The sequence below is a fragment of the Peromyscus californicus genome, unplaced genomic scaffold, assembly GCF_007827085.1.
Source record: "Peromyscus californicus insignis strain IS unplaced genomic scaffold, ASM782708v3 Scaffold_23__1_contigs__length_62951481, whole genome shotgun sequence".
Lineage (NCBI taxonomy): Eukaryota > Metazoa > Chordata > Mammalia > Rodentia > Cricetidae > Peromyscus > Peromyscus californicus.
In genome coordinates, this window is record NW_026294534.1 from 15,788,298 (window position 1) to 15,801,897 (window position 13,600).

General features: G+C 49.3%; 1 protein-coding gene across 1 annotated transcript in view; it reads left to right on the plus strand.

The window, feature by feature from the left end:
* Positions 1-5,339: 5,339 nt before the first annotated feature.
* Sfrp1 (secreted frizzled related protein 1) overlaps positions 5,340-13,600 on the plus strand; it is a 42,171-nt gene continuing 33,910 nt past the window's right edge. The window contains exons 1-2 of the mRNA XM_052751846.1: positions 5,340-6,166; positions 10,923-11,000. Of these exons, the coding sequence (XP_052607806.1) occupies positions 5,623-6,166; positions 10,923-11,000 (622 nt within the window). The 5' untranslated portion in view covers positions 5,340-5,622. The remainder of the gene's footprint in view (positions 6,167-10,922; positions 11,001-13,600) is intronic.

Sequence of the window (13,600 nt, forward strand, 5' to 3'; positions counted from 1 at the left end):
TTTAAACCAAAAAAGCAACTATTGTTCTTAAATATTTTACATTGGTATGCATTTTTGTATAGTGACACAAATTTAAAGTTAATTTTGTTTTACTGCATGTATGTCTCTACTCTTGTTTGGGTTATTGTGCTTATGCAACTCATTTTTAAAATGTAATTTATAATGAAAAAGTACAGATTAATAGTCATCTATAATAGTCAAACTTATAGTCATGTTAGATATGTTTTCAAGATCATACACAGATATATTTAGATAGATAGATGGTCTTCACACACTTCAAAGACCTACAGAGTATGGCATTTAATATGTTTGGTAACCTAAGGCTTTTCATGACAATGAGACACATTTGCTCCTGGTAGCACCAATCTACTTCAGAGAGGACAATGAACACTGAAGAAACTCCATATGGAGTTGGTTTTCTTTATGGCAAAAGCTAGCCATGTGGGCAAAGGAACTGCCCTTGCCACAATTGCTGACAGTTACTGTCCAAACTGGACTAGCAGGATGCAAGAAAGATGACTACCAAACTTTGCCAAGGCAAGGTAGGACAGTCCTTCAAATTTCCCTCCTTCACAGGAAAGTCTGTCAGATATGTTAGGCCTGTAGGACAGAATTGGATGCCCCAGCACTGCAGAGGAACTTTGAGTGACCGTCCAGGCGGCCTGATGTCCCTGTCATTAGGTAACATTTCACCCTTCTGGGGTCTTTGATGGAGCTGAAGACTAGATAGTTATAGTTTTCCTTAGTTATGATAAAAGGTAAATTAGATATGAAACTTTAGACTCACCAAGATAAGATAGATAATAGAGTATTTTCTCTAATTTAACCAAATACAAATAGACTGGACATTGTAACTATAATTCTTACGTAATAACTGTTTTGTTGTATATAATTGTACTATGTTAAAAGTAAAACCTTTTTTAATTAGACAAAAAGGGGGAAATGCTATTGAATAATCCTCTTGTACACTGTAAAGATTTGTCACTCGAATTAGCTTAATAAAATGCTGACTGGCCAGTAGCCAGACAGGAATTATAGGCCGGACAGCCAAACTAGGAGAATGATGGGAAGAAGAAGGGTGGAGTCAGAGGAGACACCAGCCAGCCAGCTGAGGAGGCAGGTCATGCAGAAAATGAGGTAACAAGCCATGAGCCACATGGCAAAGCATAGATAAGAAATATGGGTTAATTTAAATGTAAGAGTTAGGTAGTAACAAGCCTGCGCTATCAGCTGAGCATTTATAATTTAAATTAAGTTTCTGAGCCAGTTATTTGGGAACAGGTGGTCAGGATAGAAAAACTCTGCCTACACATAGGTTTAAAAAACCAGGCCCAACTCTAATGTTTGAAGATTCATTCCAGACTTTCCTAAACCCATCAAGGGACAGGTCAGTTGGTAAAAGAGTCAGGAGATTCAAAATAACTCACCCTAAGGTGGACTGGAGAGGCAGCCTGTCTAAGTAAGAACATCACCACACTTTATGATGTCTCACATTGAATACTGTGTTAAGGCATTCGTACTTGACTGGAAGTCTGTGTATCTCTTATGGTCCTAGACACTGATAATTAAATTAAAAATTTTTTTGACAGGGTTTCACTGTGTGGTCCTAGCTGGCCTCAAACTTACAGAGATCTGCCTGTCTTTGCCTTCCTAGTGCTGGTGTTAAAAGCATGTGCCACTAGGCCAGGCCAAGAGTTCACGTTCTGTGCTTTATAAGTAGCAGAATAGGCCACAAGTACCCGAGTAAGTATGTCTAGCTCTGCCTTACAGGCAAGCAGGCTCTACCCAGAGAGATGGAAGCAGGCTCTTCTCAGAGAGATGGAAGCAGGCTCTGCCCAGGGAGATGGAAGCAGGCTCTGCCCAGAGAGATGGAAGCAGGCTCTTCTCAGAGAGATGGAAGCAGGCTCTGCCCAGGGAGATGGAAGCAGGCTCTTCTCAGAGAGATGGAAGCAGGCTCTTCTCAGAGAGATGGAAGCAAGCTCTTCTCAGAGAGATGGAAGCAGGCTCTTCTCAGAGAGATGGAAGCAGGCTCTTCTCAGGGAGATGGAAGCAGGCTCTGCCCAGGGAGATGGAAGCAGGCTCTGCCCAGAGAGATGGAAGTGTGTTAGGAAGCATAACTGAAGCCATGTACGGTGTTTCCCAACTCTGAGCCCCAGGACTTTCTTCTGTCTATGTTAGAGCCACCACTGCCTGCCATAGGCAGGAAGGAGGCCCTGTGTCCCTGGCAGTTCTGCAGATCTTATTCCTGGAGTGGCCTAAAAATCACTGGTGAGATGATAAGGGAACAGAAGAGGAGCCACGGCCTAGGCAGGTTCTTCCTCTCCTGATTTTAAGTTCTCTGTGTGGAAAGAGACCACCAGCCAGGTACTGGGAGGCCCCTCAGTGACCCTGATTTCCTGTCAGCTTTGAGACTAGAAAATGCCCCCTTAAGGTAATGGGAAGTGATAGGGAAGGTGTTTTTCCAGTTTTCATGAACAGGCACCTGGCTGTGTGGAAAAGGGCAAGGGTAAAGCTTCCTCTTGTCCCTGCTCACTTAAACTATTAGGGCAGGAGGAAGTCAGGGGCTTCTCCTGGTTTATAGCTCTCACACTCAGAAACCAAGGTCTCTGGGAGCTGTGTTAGGACCAGAGCATTTTAAACATCCTTTGTTCTAGAACTCTCTCTTGTATATACACTATCAGTGAAAGGGAGATTAGATTTCAAAGCGTACAGTCTAGTGTTGCGAGATATTTGATTACACTGTGTAAAGATAGGTCACTCTGATTGGTTTAATTAAAAAGCTGAATGGCCAATAGCTAGGCTGGATTTCCAGGCACAGAGGATTCTGGGAAGAAGAAGAGGGAGACATGAGGATGCAGAGCAAGCAGCATGGGCATTACAAAGTAAAGTGACTGAGCATGTAAAAGGAGTAGATGAAAAGAAATGGGTTAATTTAAGTTATAAGAGTTAGTTAGGTTGGAGGAGGGGAAGAAGGGTGGGGGAGGTAGGGAGAGTGAGAGGAGGGATATGAGGGGGATCTGTGGTTGGTATGTAAAATGAATAAAAAATTTAAAGAAAAAGAAAAAAAGACCTAGTTAGAAACAAGCCTAAGCTACTGGCCAAGCTTTCATAATTCATAATAAGTCTCCGTGTCATTATTGGGGAGCTGCTGGCCCTGACAAAAAAATTCTGCCTCCAGTCTGGTGATATAAAAACTAGAAAGTAGGTGCAGTCTGCCTTGGCCGACACTGTCCTGCAGTGTGGCCTCCAGGGACATTTTTCATCTCAAGTGGGATGGACGTCTATCAGTGGGGTCAAGACTCAGAGTCTTCCCCTTCCCAGCTGGCCCTTAGAAGGATCCAGAAATACACAACTACCGACCTTCCTTCTCCGACCTGACAGTTGTGTCCTGGGCATCGCGCCAGAGGGCAAAGCAGAGCGATGGGCACTGTGGCATCTAAGTTAACAAGGCCGACAGAGTGTAGACAGACCAGTTCCTCCTGTGAACGGATTTGTGAAGCTGACTCCTGCCTGGAGACTTCCACAGCCATCAGAGGTGACTCCCCTGCACTCAGTACCAGCATTGTCACAGAGGGTAGACCCAAGTCCTCCTGCTGTTCAGGAGAATGGTACACAGGTGAGTGAGGGGTGGGCTGAATCTTGATTCAGAGGGCAAAGGCTCTTTATCTACTAACGCTAATCTTTCCAATGAGCAAGCAAACAGACACTTTAGCCCGGAAAGAGGGGCTAGCCTGGGGAGGGAAAAATGACGCTCTAGCAAACAGATTTAGCCCTGACAGTTGTTGAATTGAGACACAGTTCCTGGTTTCCTGCCTCTGTTCTCTGTGAAGAATGTGGTTCCCCAGCTCCTCAGGCAGGCGGGCATTGCAGGCTGTTTCTTGATTAATCCCTGGTCATCCACAGCCTTGCCCTGCATGACCTTTCCCTCTACCCAAATCTGCCTGTTTGGCTTTGGGCTCCTTTCATTGGCCTGGGAAGGACAGACATGTCGACCACCTGCAGCACAGCGTCAGCGTGTGTATGACTGCTTTAAGAAAATATCCCTGCATCTTTGCGAGCTCTGGGACTTTTACTTGGAACCAAGAAATTAGGTCTATGGAGTTGAAAGTAAGAGTTGCCAGAGCTTTATAAACCTCCAACTGTGTTCTCCCTTGCAACTAAGAGTGGCAGCCCATTTGCCACCCAGTGTGGCACCACACTGCCTCCTTGGCTGTCTCCTCCAGACGCCCTGAAGGACACAGCATGTGGAGACCCAGAGAACTTCAAGAACTGCTTGTACCTTCTCCTGCCCATTCTTGATCACACCCCTAGCTCTCTGATTTTAAGGAGAGTATTCAGAACACTCAAGTAATTCCTAGGAAGTGACTACTGGGGGCAGGGGAGGCTAGAGGACACCCAGCTATTCCTGCCTGCTTGGCTTGTGCCTTGTTGTGGCGTGACAGGGGACACACCTTTGGTTTTGACCTAGACTGCCTCTGAATTAGCATGTATATCTGACTGATAGAGTTGGTATCCACCCAGCCATGCCGATAAGGGCGTGTGTGTATGTGTGTGTGTGTGTGTGTGTGTGTGTGTGTGTGTGTGTGTGTGTGTTTAATGCTTTTTAATGCTTTTGCTTTCTAATCCACAAACGTCAGTGTGCATAGATAGGTATGTGCACAGATATGTTGTCAGCTGATCTGGGACTTGTGCAGGATCTTAAAAATATCGTTTAAAAATGTAAACTTTCCTCCAAAACTAACACCAGTGTGAGCAGTATTGTCCTCCACAGTGAGCCCCCTTTTACCTGGAAAGGTGTTCTAGTCTTTGCAAAAGCTCAGGTTCTTTGGGGGAAATTAAAAGACCTCCCTAAGTTCAGCCTGCTGGTCTGAGCAGCTGAGAAGCAGCCTGCCTCTGTGCATGAGCGTCAAAGAATAAACCGTGGAGCAGAGAGCTGCTGGTCTGTCGCGCGGTTGCTTGGAATTAGGAAAACGTGTAAAAAAAAAAAAAAAGTCTTCACAGTCGCATCAATTTGCAAGTATTATGAAGATTCCCTTTTTTTTTTTTTAAACAAACCTACTCACGTTCCTTACAGCGTCCGACATCGTCTTTATCCATCCCACACTTCTAACTACTCTCTTCTCTCTGCCTTTGCCGTCTTCGAAGTATTTGCTTAGTTTTTGGTTTTGCTTTTCAAGGGGTGTTGACCTGTGTCTAGTTCTAGTAAACCGATCCCTCGGGCGGGCGCGGCGATTGGTTAACTGCGCGGCTGACTGACGCGGTATGGAGAGCGGCTCCCGGCAGCGCCGAGCTGATTGGCTGCGCGCGGGAGATCCAGGGCTCGGCCACCCGCACACCGCGCACTCGGGCTGCAGCGTCGCAAGTAGGTGCAGCCGCCCGCAGCCCGCCGCGCCTCCGCCAGCCGGGACGGCACTCGGTCCCGCGCGCTCCCTGCCCCGCGCCAGCCCCGCCGCGGCCTGCGGCATCCCAGAGCCCCATCGGCCCCGAGACCCGGGGAGCAGCGCGCGGCCGCGAGCCGGACGGGGGCCGGGCACTGCGCCTTTGTCCCCGGAGGCTCCGGGAAGTTTGCAGCGGGACGCGCGAGTGAAGGCAGCGCGGGCAGCCCCGACGTCGCCGAGCAGCATGGGCAGCGGGCGCAGCGCGCGGGGCCGCGGCGGGGCCGCCTCGGGCGTGCTGCTGGCTCTGGTGGCCGCGCTGCTGGCCGCGGGTTCGGCCAGCGAGTACGACTACGTGAGCTTCCAGTCGGACATCGGCTCGTACCAGAGCGGCCGCTTCTACACCAAGCCTCCGCAGTGCGTGGACATCCCGGTGGACCTCAGGCTGTGCCACAACGTGGGCTACAAGAAGATGGTGCTGCCCAACCTGCTGGAGCACGAGACCATGGCAGAGGTGAAGCAGCAGGCCAGCAGCTGGGTGCCGCTGCTCAACAAGAACTGCCACATGGGCACCCAGGTCTTCCTCTGCTCGCTCTTCGCGCCCGTCTGTCTGGACCGGCCCATCTACCCGTGCCGCTGGCTCTGCGAGGCCGTGCGCGACTCGTGCGAGCCGGTCATGCAGTTCTTCGGCTTCTACTGGCCCGAGATGCTCAAGTGTGACAAGTTCCCTGAGGGCGACGTCTGCATCGCCATGACCCCGCCCAATGCCACCGAAGCCTCGAAGCCCCAAGGTAAGGGTGCTCCTTCCCACGCCCGCGAGCTCCCGTGTCCAGTCGCACTGGCCCCGGGGCTGCAAGCGGGGCAAGCCGGGGAGCCGCGCACCGCGGCCCGCAAGGTGTGCAGACCCGATCCCGAAAGCTTCTAGGAGGCCCAGGCGTCACTTGGTGCTTCTCCTGCCCCAGGTGCCCCGAGATTGCTGGGGGGAGCCTCGGCCCGGGCGTGGGGGAGAGGGGGCCCTGGAGCCGTTCTTCCTGGGCTCCAGTCTGGCGTCTTCCATACCTGAAACAAAGCTAAGCCTAGGTTTTCAAGAGGAGGGTGCCCATCCAAAGCTCTTAACATCCGAAACAGACTGCTCCCTAAGAAAACAACTCGCTCAAACTGCAAAAAACTCAGACTGAGGAAAAGCTTTGTTTATTTTCATAAGTTTGAAAGTATTTTTTTTTTCTAAAAACAAAACAAACAGCAACAAAACATCCCCTCTCCTTAGTTTATCTTTCAGTCGTGTTGCGGAATTGGCTGAGGAAAAGAAGTTTAGAAAGAGCCATCTCGGTTTCTTCGCCTCTAAATTCCGGCAACAACGTCGAATTTAGCAAATCTAGGGGATGCAAAAATCTCTTGTCCCCCACCCTTTCATACCCCCTGCGTCTCCCATTCACACAAATCCTTAGGTAATTAGAAAGATAAAAATGTAATTAGCTCATTGTTTATCTCCTCCTGGGGGGTGAGGACCTGCAAATTGGGCGCTGCAAATTCTGAACCCTGGGGGAGCAGAATTTCTTCTGGGAACCCCGTATTTAAAGGGCTTTTTTTTTTTTTAACTCAAAAACAACACACACACACACACACACACACACACACACACACACACACACACACACACACACACACAGAATCCTAAGCAGCAAACACTCCAGCAGCCTGGTGGCGGAGTTTCTTGGGACTGGGTTTCTTCCTGTGGGATGAAGTTCAGGAATACTAGATATTCTTGTCCAGTGGCCCTTATCAAAGAAGAGGGCAGGCGCCCCAAGGCCATTTCTGAAGAGGAAACTTTTAGTTTATCTCTAAGTGTTGAGTGTCTTGGCTTTCTGAGGCAGGGTCTCAGTCTCTTGGTGTGCGGCCCGGGCTGGTCTTGAACGCAAATGCCTCCTGTTTCAGCCTCCTCAGCTCTGGGGTTACAGACATGCGCTGCCAAGTGCCTCTTGTTAGTGCCTCCTTTGGCTGCCTCAGAGTGAGGAACGGGGTAGACACATGAGGGAAGTTTGAACGCTCCTATTCATTCTCGGGAGGAAGGTAGGTCCAAAGTGATTGCCCTTGTCTGGCGTGGGCCCCAGCCGGTAAGGTAAATGGTAGCCCTGGGCACCCTTGTCCTCAGGGCTGGTATGTGCAGCCTTTTGAGACAGCTCACTGGGGGTTGAGCATTTCCCTAGACCACAGCACTGTGTCTTCTATCCCCATTGAGCCCCCACCCCCACCCCACCCCCCTGCAGACCACAGTTTCCTTCCGAGGCCCTGCCTGCCAGGAGAGCCTGTGGCCAGCTTTGCTTGTATTCTATCCCTTCCCCATGGCCACTGATTGATTGCCCTTTTCTGGGGCTATTGGTGGGCGTAAAGTGGAAACCTGTGGGAAACAGCTTTGTGTAAAGTGGCTGATGTTTGGGGGCAAGAAAAGAGAACCAGATGGGGGGTGGTGCTGTTTCTGAGGGTCCCCCAAACCAGTCCCTCCAAAAGACTGACAGGGCAAAGGTCACACTCACCCTTACCCATTTCTGGATGCTTTTTTGTGTGGTTCCATGTTTCTGGTCCTTCCTTGCCCAGTGCTCAGGTAGAGCAATTCTTTGCTAAATAAAGATCTCTCTCTCTCTCTCTCTCTCTCTCTCTCTCTCTCTCTCTCTCTCTCTCTCTCTCTCTCTCTGTGTGTGTGTGTGTGTGTGTGTGTGTGTTGTCTGGCAGGAGCATGGCTGTGGCTGGTTTTGTCTGAAGTGATTGTGATTTTTGTGAGAGGCACCAGTGTCTTTCCAGAACGGTGGACCATCCTTATGAGGGTGTCCCACATGATGTGCACCCCCCTTTGCCCTGCAGGGCTGTCCGACTGTCAGCCGAGAGTCAAGCTGTGTGTATAGGGGAAGGTTAAGAAAGGTTAGATTACTGGTCCTCAGAACCTCAAGACTGGTGACCCTGGAACACGACCTGGGACTTTGGGACGATAGTTAAGTTCCATACAGGTGCCTTACTCCATGCCTCATCCACCCTTAAAACGGAAGTCTCAAATTTTCAACACAGCATGACATCTTAATATACAGTTTTAGGAATATTGGGAAATTCTTTGTTATTAAAGGCAAGCCTGATCATGAGAAATGAACCCAAGACTTTCATTTCCTCTCTCTCAAACAGTAGCTACTCACACTACCTTTGGCTTCCGTGACAGGAAAGGTAATTGTGCTGTCCATCCCTGGAGACTGATGTCTAGAACTTGGACATCCATTAGACTAATTAGGTAAATTGTCGTTCCCCTTCCCTGCCAGGTTTCACCGAGTTGTGTGAACGTGCCCATCTCGTTCAGTTGTGTTGTGTAGGCTTGTTGTGCATGAAGTCAACCAGGCTGTTTAGTCACAGGCTGTAGAGGCCAGGGAGCCCCCACTTCTCCCAGAGGCTCCCTTAGGGTACTTCCTCCTCTCCCCTCAGTGAGCTAGCTGCCTAAGGAAAATCAATCTCCCTGCCTCTCCCTTCCCCCATCTCTCCCCGCTCCGCTCGCTCTCCCCGACCCTCTCCTCTTCCTATGCACATTGATTTTACAAGTCATCTTAACTGATTCCAGTGTTGGCTTTCCCCTCCACTTTCTCGTAAACATTAACAAAGCACAGAATCTCTTCGTCGTTTACTCATTTGCTTCACACTTGAGAGCTAGGGTTTGGCTTACCTGTCCGGGGAAAGTCTCCGGATATTCCTCCTGTGAGGTAGCCTTGCAGGGCCCCAGAGACACACGAGGGGCAGAGATTAATATTACATTACACATTCTTCTCTCTCCGGCGCAAGCTGCTCAGCTCCTGGCTGCCAGTATTGAGAAGAGGGAGAGGCATGTTGCAAATCAACGGTGCAACCCCACCCTGCACCTTTCCCAGAGGCCCCGAGAGGGCTGGGAGGCCAAGATGAATCCACAGGCTGAAACATCTGTCCTGTGGGGGTGCAGAACCTCAGAGTGCCGGTAGAATTGGGGGTGTATGGAGGGAGGGGACCGATGAGACTCGGTCTTTATGTTTGACTGTCTTGGTACTCCTTTGCTCAGTGTTTTATACCTTGAACTTTGCAATGTGATAACTTCTACTTTTTTTTTTTAAAGCAATCATAAAAACAGCTAGGAAACCCCAAACACACAGTTCATTTTCCTATTATAGGTCACATGGTCCTGTCTATAACATCCTTTCCTTTTTCTTTCTGTCTTTACATGGAAGCGATCACCATGATGGAGACTTCTGGGTAAGAGGTTTTTCTCTTGTTGCTGTTGTTCAGAAACATTACTTCCAGAACACAATCTCAAGCGCTGGGAGCGAGACAAACATATTTCCAACATCTGGCCCAAAGAGTTTTGCTAAGCTTCTGCCCCCCCCCAATTTGAAAGGCAGCCGTCAGGGTGTGGTATGAGAGAAACTGGTGGGCACAGACGAGTGATGTGGTCCCTGCCCTGCAGGGAGAGGGCTGGGGAGCAGCTACTCTGGAGGGTGCCCGTTTCACAGCCCAAGGCTCGGGGAAGGGGGAGGGAGAAGAGATGGCGTTGGTGAGCCACAGGTAACAGCTGTCTCAGGGTGACTTCCTTTCAGCTCCAGCCAGGCTCCGGCCTCCAGTGTCCAGGGTGCCGGGAACAGACTATGTTTAGTGTACTTGCAGTTTTCTAGGTCGTCAATAAATTGTAAGTTGTTTGATAGATGATAATGAGGAGGAGGAATTATAGGGAGATGGTAAGTTGCTTCAATCCTTGGAGGTTTCTCCTGTAAACACTTTCTCTCTGCCCTTCCAAGGAGGCCTCTGAAGCCACCTCCCACAGGGACCTAGCTACCTCTCAGTGGCTTGACACACACACACACACACACACACACACACACACACACACACACAAACACACACACTCGCTCCTCTTCAACTTCCTTCATGAAAGATGACCTAAAGGGTTTCCTCCTCAGTCAGCTCTGTCCTCCATTTGGTGGCTCTTGCTAGCCCCTCCCCTCCCCCACCCCACAGCCCACAGCCCACAGCCTGCTTTCTGGAGTCCCTGTTGGCACATCAGGGCCCTGGACTTGAGTAATTGAGTATGACTGTTATCTTGGTCCTCAAGACCTGGTCAAATTGATGAGCTGTCTTGTTCAGAGCTTGCAAGTAGGAAGGGGGCTGAAATGGGGGGCGGGGAGTAAGTAAAGGGGAGGGGAAGAACTAGACACAAACCACGAGAAGATCTGTTTTCGTTCATAAGGCAAGCTTTTCTTCTTTCAGGTACTCATAGCAGCCTGGACCTGCCCCTACCTACCTCAGAGAGCAGTAGATTAAATAATCATCACATTTGACATATCTAGGCCAAAAATGTTTGAAGAACACATTCATCTGTTTACGCCTTTGATCCTGAGCTCAAGATCCCTCCATGGCCATTGGCTGGATGTCTTTCAGGAATTCCAGACCTTTAGCCCTTCTTGTTAGCCTGGCCCCCATCTGCTCTCTTGTCCAGGGGTCCCCATCACCATGACTTACAGCTTCTGTTTCTGCTTGCTTCCCCTTTGCTAGGTACAACAGTGTGTCCTCCATGTGACAACGAGTTGAAATCTGAGGCCATCATTGAACATCTCTGTGCAAGCGAGTTTGGTAAGAGGAGTACCAGCCTCACGTGGGGCTTTTGGAATCCCTGCCTTTCCCTGTCCTGTGTCTCCCCCTGAGCATGGAGCTCATGGGAGCATCGTGTTTGAGCTTTACACGCTCTGCCTCTATCTTCTTCTTACTCTCAGGCAAAAGGAAGTCTAGGTAGCGTGGAGCATGGACCATCTTTCTTAAAGTTAGACTATGTATGTCTCTATGTCTCAGATTTGGGGGAACCGTCTTTGAAGGCAGAGGGAGACAGACTTGGGGACAGGGGTAAAACTCTTCACTTGCTGCAGGAGCAGGCCCTGGCTTGGCTTTCTCTGTGGTTTGATTTTTATAACCACCCCTAGGTGTCAGCACTACTCTACCCTGGACTGAAATGGCCCAGGGTGGGTGGGGGTACCTTCCCAGGAGGGGGAGATTTCTGTGCTTAGGGCATTCAGAGGTCCTAGTCAGGGCCTTTCGGGCAAAGAACATTGATGTTGACACAGGAGTGTGATTTCTCTCCCTACTTCCTAAGTCACTGTGGGTTGGAAAAGAATTCTGAATCAGCACCTGCAGTTGCCAGAGTGAGGCTAGACTGTGCAAGGGAGCAAATTCAGGACCCTTCCAGGATGGCCCCTCTGGCCAACAGGAAAACGCAGTGTCTCCTGAACCGCTGAGAACAGTAATGATGAACTGTGCCCTTTTGGAGTTCTGCTCTCTCCCTCTCTCGGGTCTCCACTGATGGACGCAGAGCAGCAGTCGAGGCCAGACCCATTTTGCTGAAGGACAGATTTAGGCTGATGCTCACAATTCCAGGCTGTGTCCCCGAGGGTGGGATTTCTCACCGCTTAACTGGAGAAAGCATGAAGGTAGGTAACGTGAGTTTTCACGTCCGTTCAGAGCTACCTCCTCCTTCGTGTTTTCATTAACTTGATGGGATAAAGTACAGGAAGAGTTTGATATGGTGAAGTGCTGTGCTCCAGTGAGCTACACAGGTGTGGGAGGAAGCACTCACTCACACGCCCAAGGAGTTTGTGTGCCACGTCACACATGCTCTCAGAGCACTTACAGATGAATGTACGGAAGCCGAACTGTTCAAGTCGTTTGCCAAAGAGACCTTAATGAGAATAGATGTTTCTTTCTTTCTTTCTTTTTTAAAACTATGTGTGCATGCTCATGCATATGGAGGCCAGGGAAACCTTTCATCACGTGGGCCCTGGGGACTGAGCTCATGTTGTCAGGCTTGGTGACGAGCATCGTTACTCACCGAGCTTATGGCACACCCATTTTTTTAAAAAAGTTAGATTTATTTCTGATGGTTTTAATTTTGATATCAAGTGTCTGCATTTTGCCTTACTTCATTTCTGCTACATTTTGCTGCTTGTGTGAGTTGCACCCTTTTATTCCCTTGTCGTTTAACATTTTTTAAAGAATTTTTATTTATTTATTTATTTTTTAAATCTTAGATGTATCCCGGTCTGGCTTCTCCCTGGCTGTGTAGCACAGGCTAGCTTCATGTTCTCTATCTTTTTACATCTACTTCCCGAGTTGTTGAGACAATAGGTATGGGCCACCATACCACACACATCTTCTGTAGTTTTACTTTGAGTTCATTTAGAATGTTAACCAGAAGTCGGGTATGGTGGTGCATGCCTATAATCCCAGCACTTGGGCGTGGAGGCAGGAGGTTCTTGAGTTTGAGACCAGTCTGGGGTACGTAGGCAGACCCTGTATCAACAAACGACCAAGTTACAGTTGGTGTATGTGGTGACCCACGCAAAGGCTGATTGCTCTTCCACTCTCCTCTTGATGTTAGCTCTGTTTTGCTTCCTCAGGAGCTGCCCCAAACTGGGCTCAGCCCGTTGGGTCTCCCTCATACAGCACATGGATACGCAGCTCCATATTGCTGTAGCCACAAACTCCTCAGTCACAAAGATACACCAGGTCCTGCCCAAGGATAAACCTGGAAGGAAAGGAAACAAGAGTAGATAGAATTGCAGAGGAACCCTGGCAGGAAGCCTTTTGTTACATGGTGAGGGCCTGAAGAATGGGCTTCGATGTGGGTGAGATCCCGGAGGCTCCTCAGGAGGACTAAAGAAGAGCCTGCTTCTTTCCCATGTCATCGATCTTGTGTATGGCAGGTCAGAGTGCTCACTTTTACCAGTTGCCCTGACATTGCGTGAGTTCGGGGAACCGTCTCAGATGGAACCCAGAAAGTAGCACCTTGCTGGATGCTTCCCTCGTGTTTATGGAATTTTATCAGGTTTAGGGAAGAGGGATGGACATCCTTAGAACTGAATGTGTGGAGGTGATTGACAAGGGTGACCTCCTGCTAAGGATGCTCCCCACTCAGAGTGTCTGTGCCTCAGTCTTCGTCTGTGTGTATCTTTTCACCCAATGTTTATTAAGCACAATAAATGAGGCTCGACACTGATCCAAAAATACCCACCTGGAATAAATTAAAATTTCACATCCCTAACCAGACACTCATCAGTGATTGGATCACTGGAGAGTGGTGGACTTCATTTAGAGTGGAGGTGATGGGAATTTAAAGGCCAGGGTTGGCGCAACCTCGGCGAGAAAGTGGGTGCAGGTCCAGAATCTTTGTCTGAAACATACCA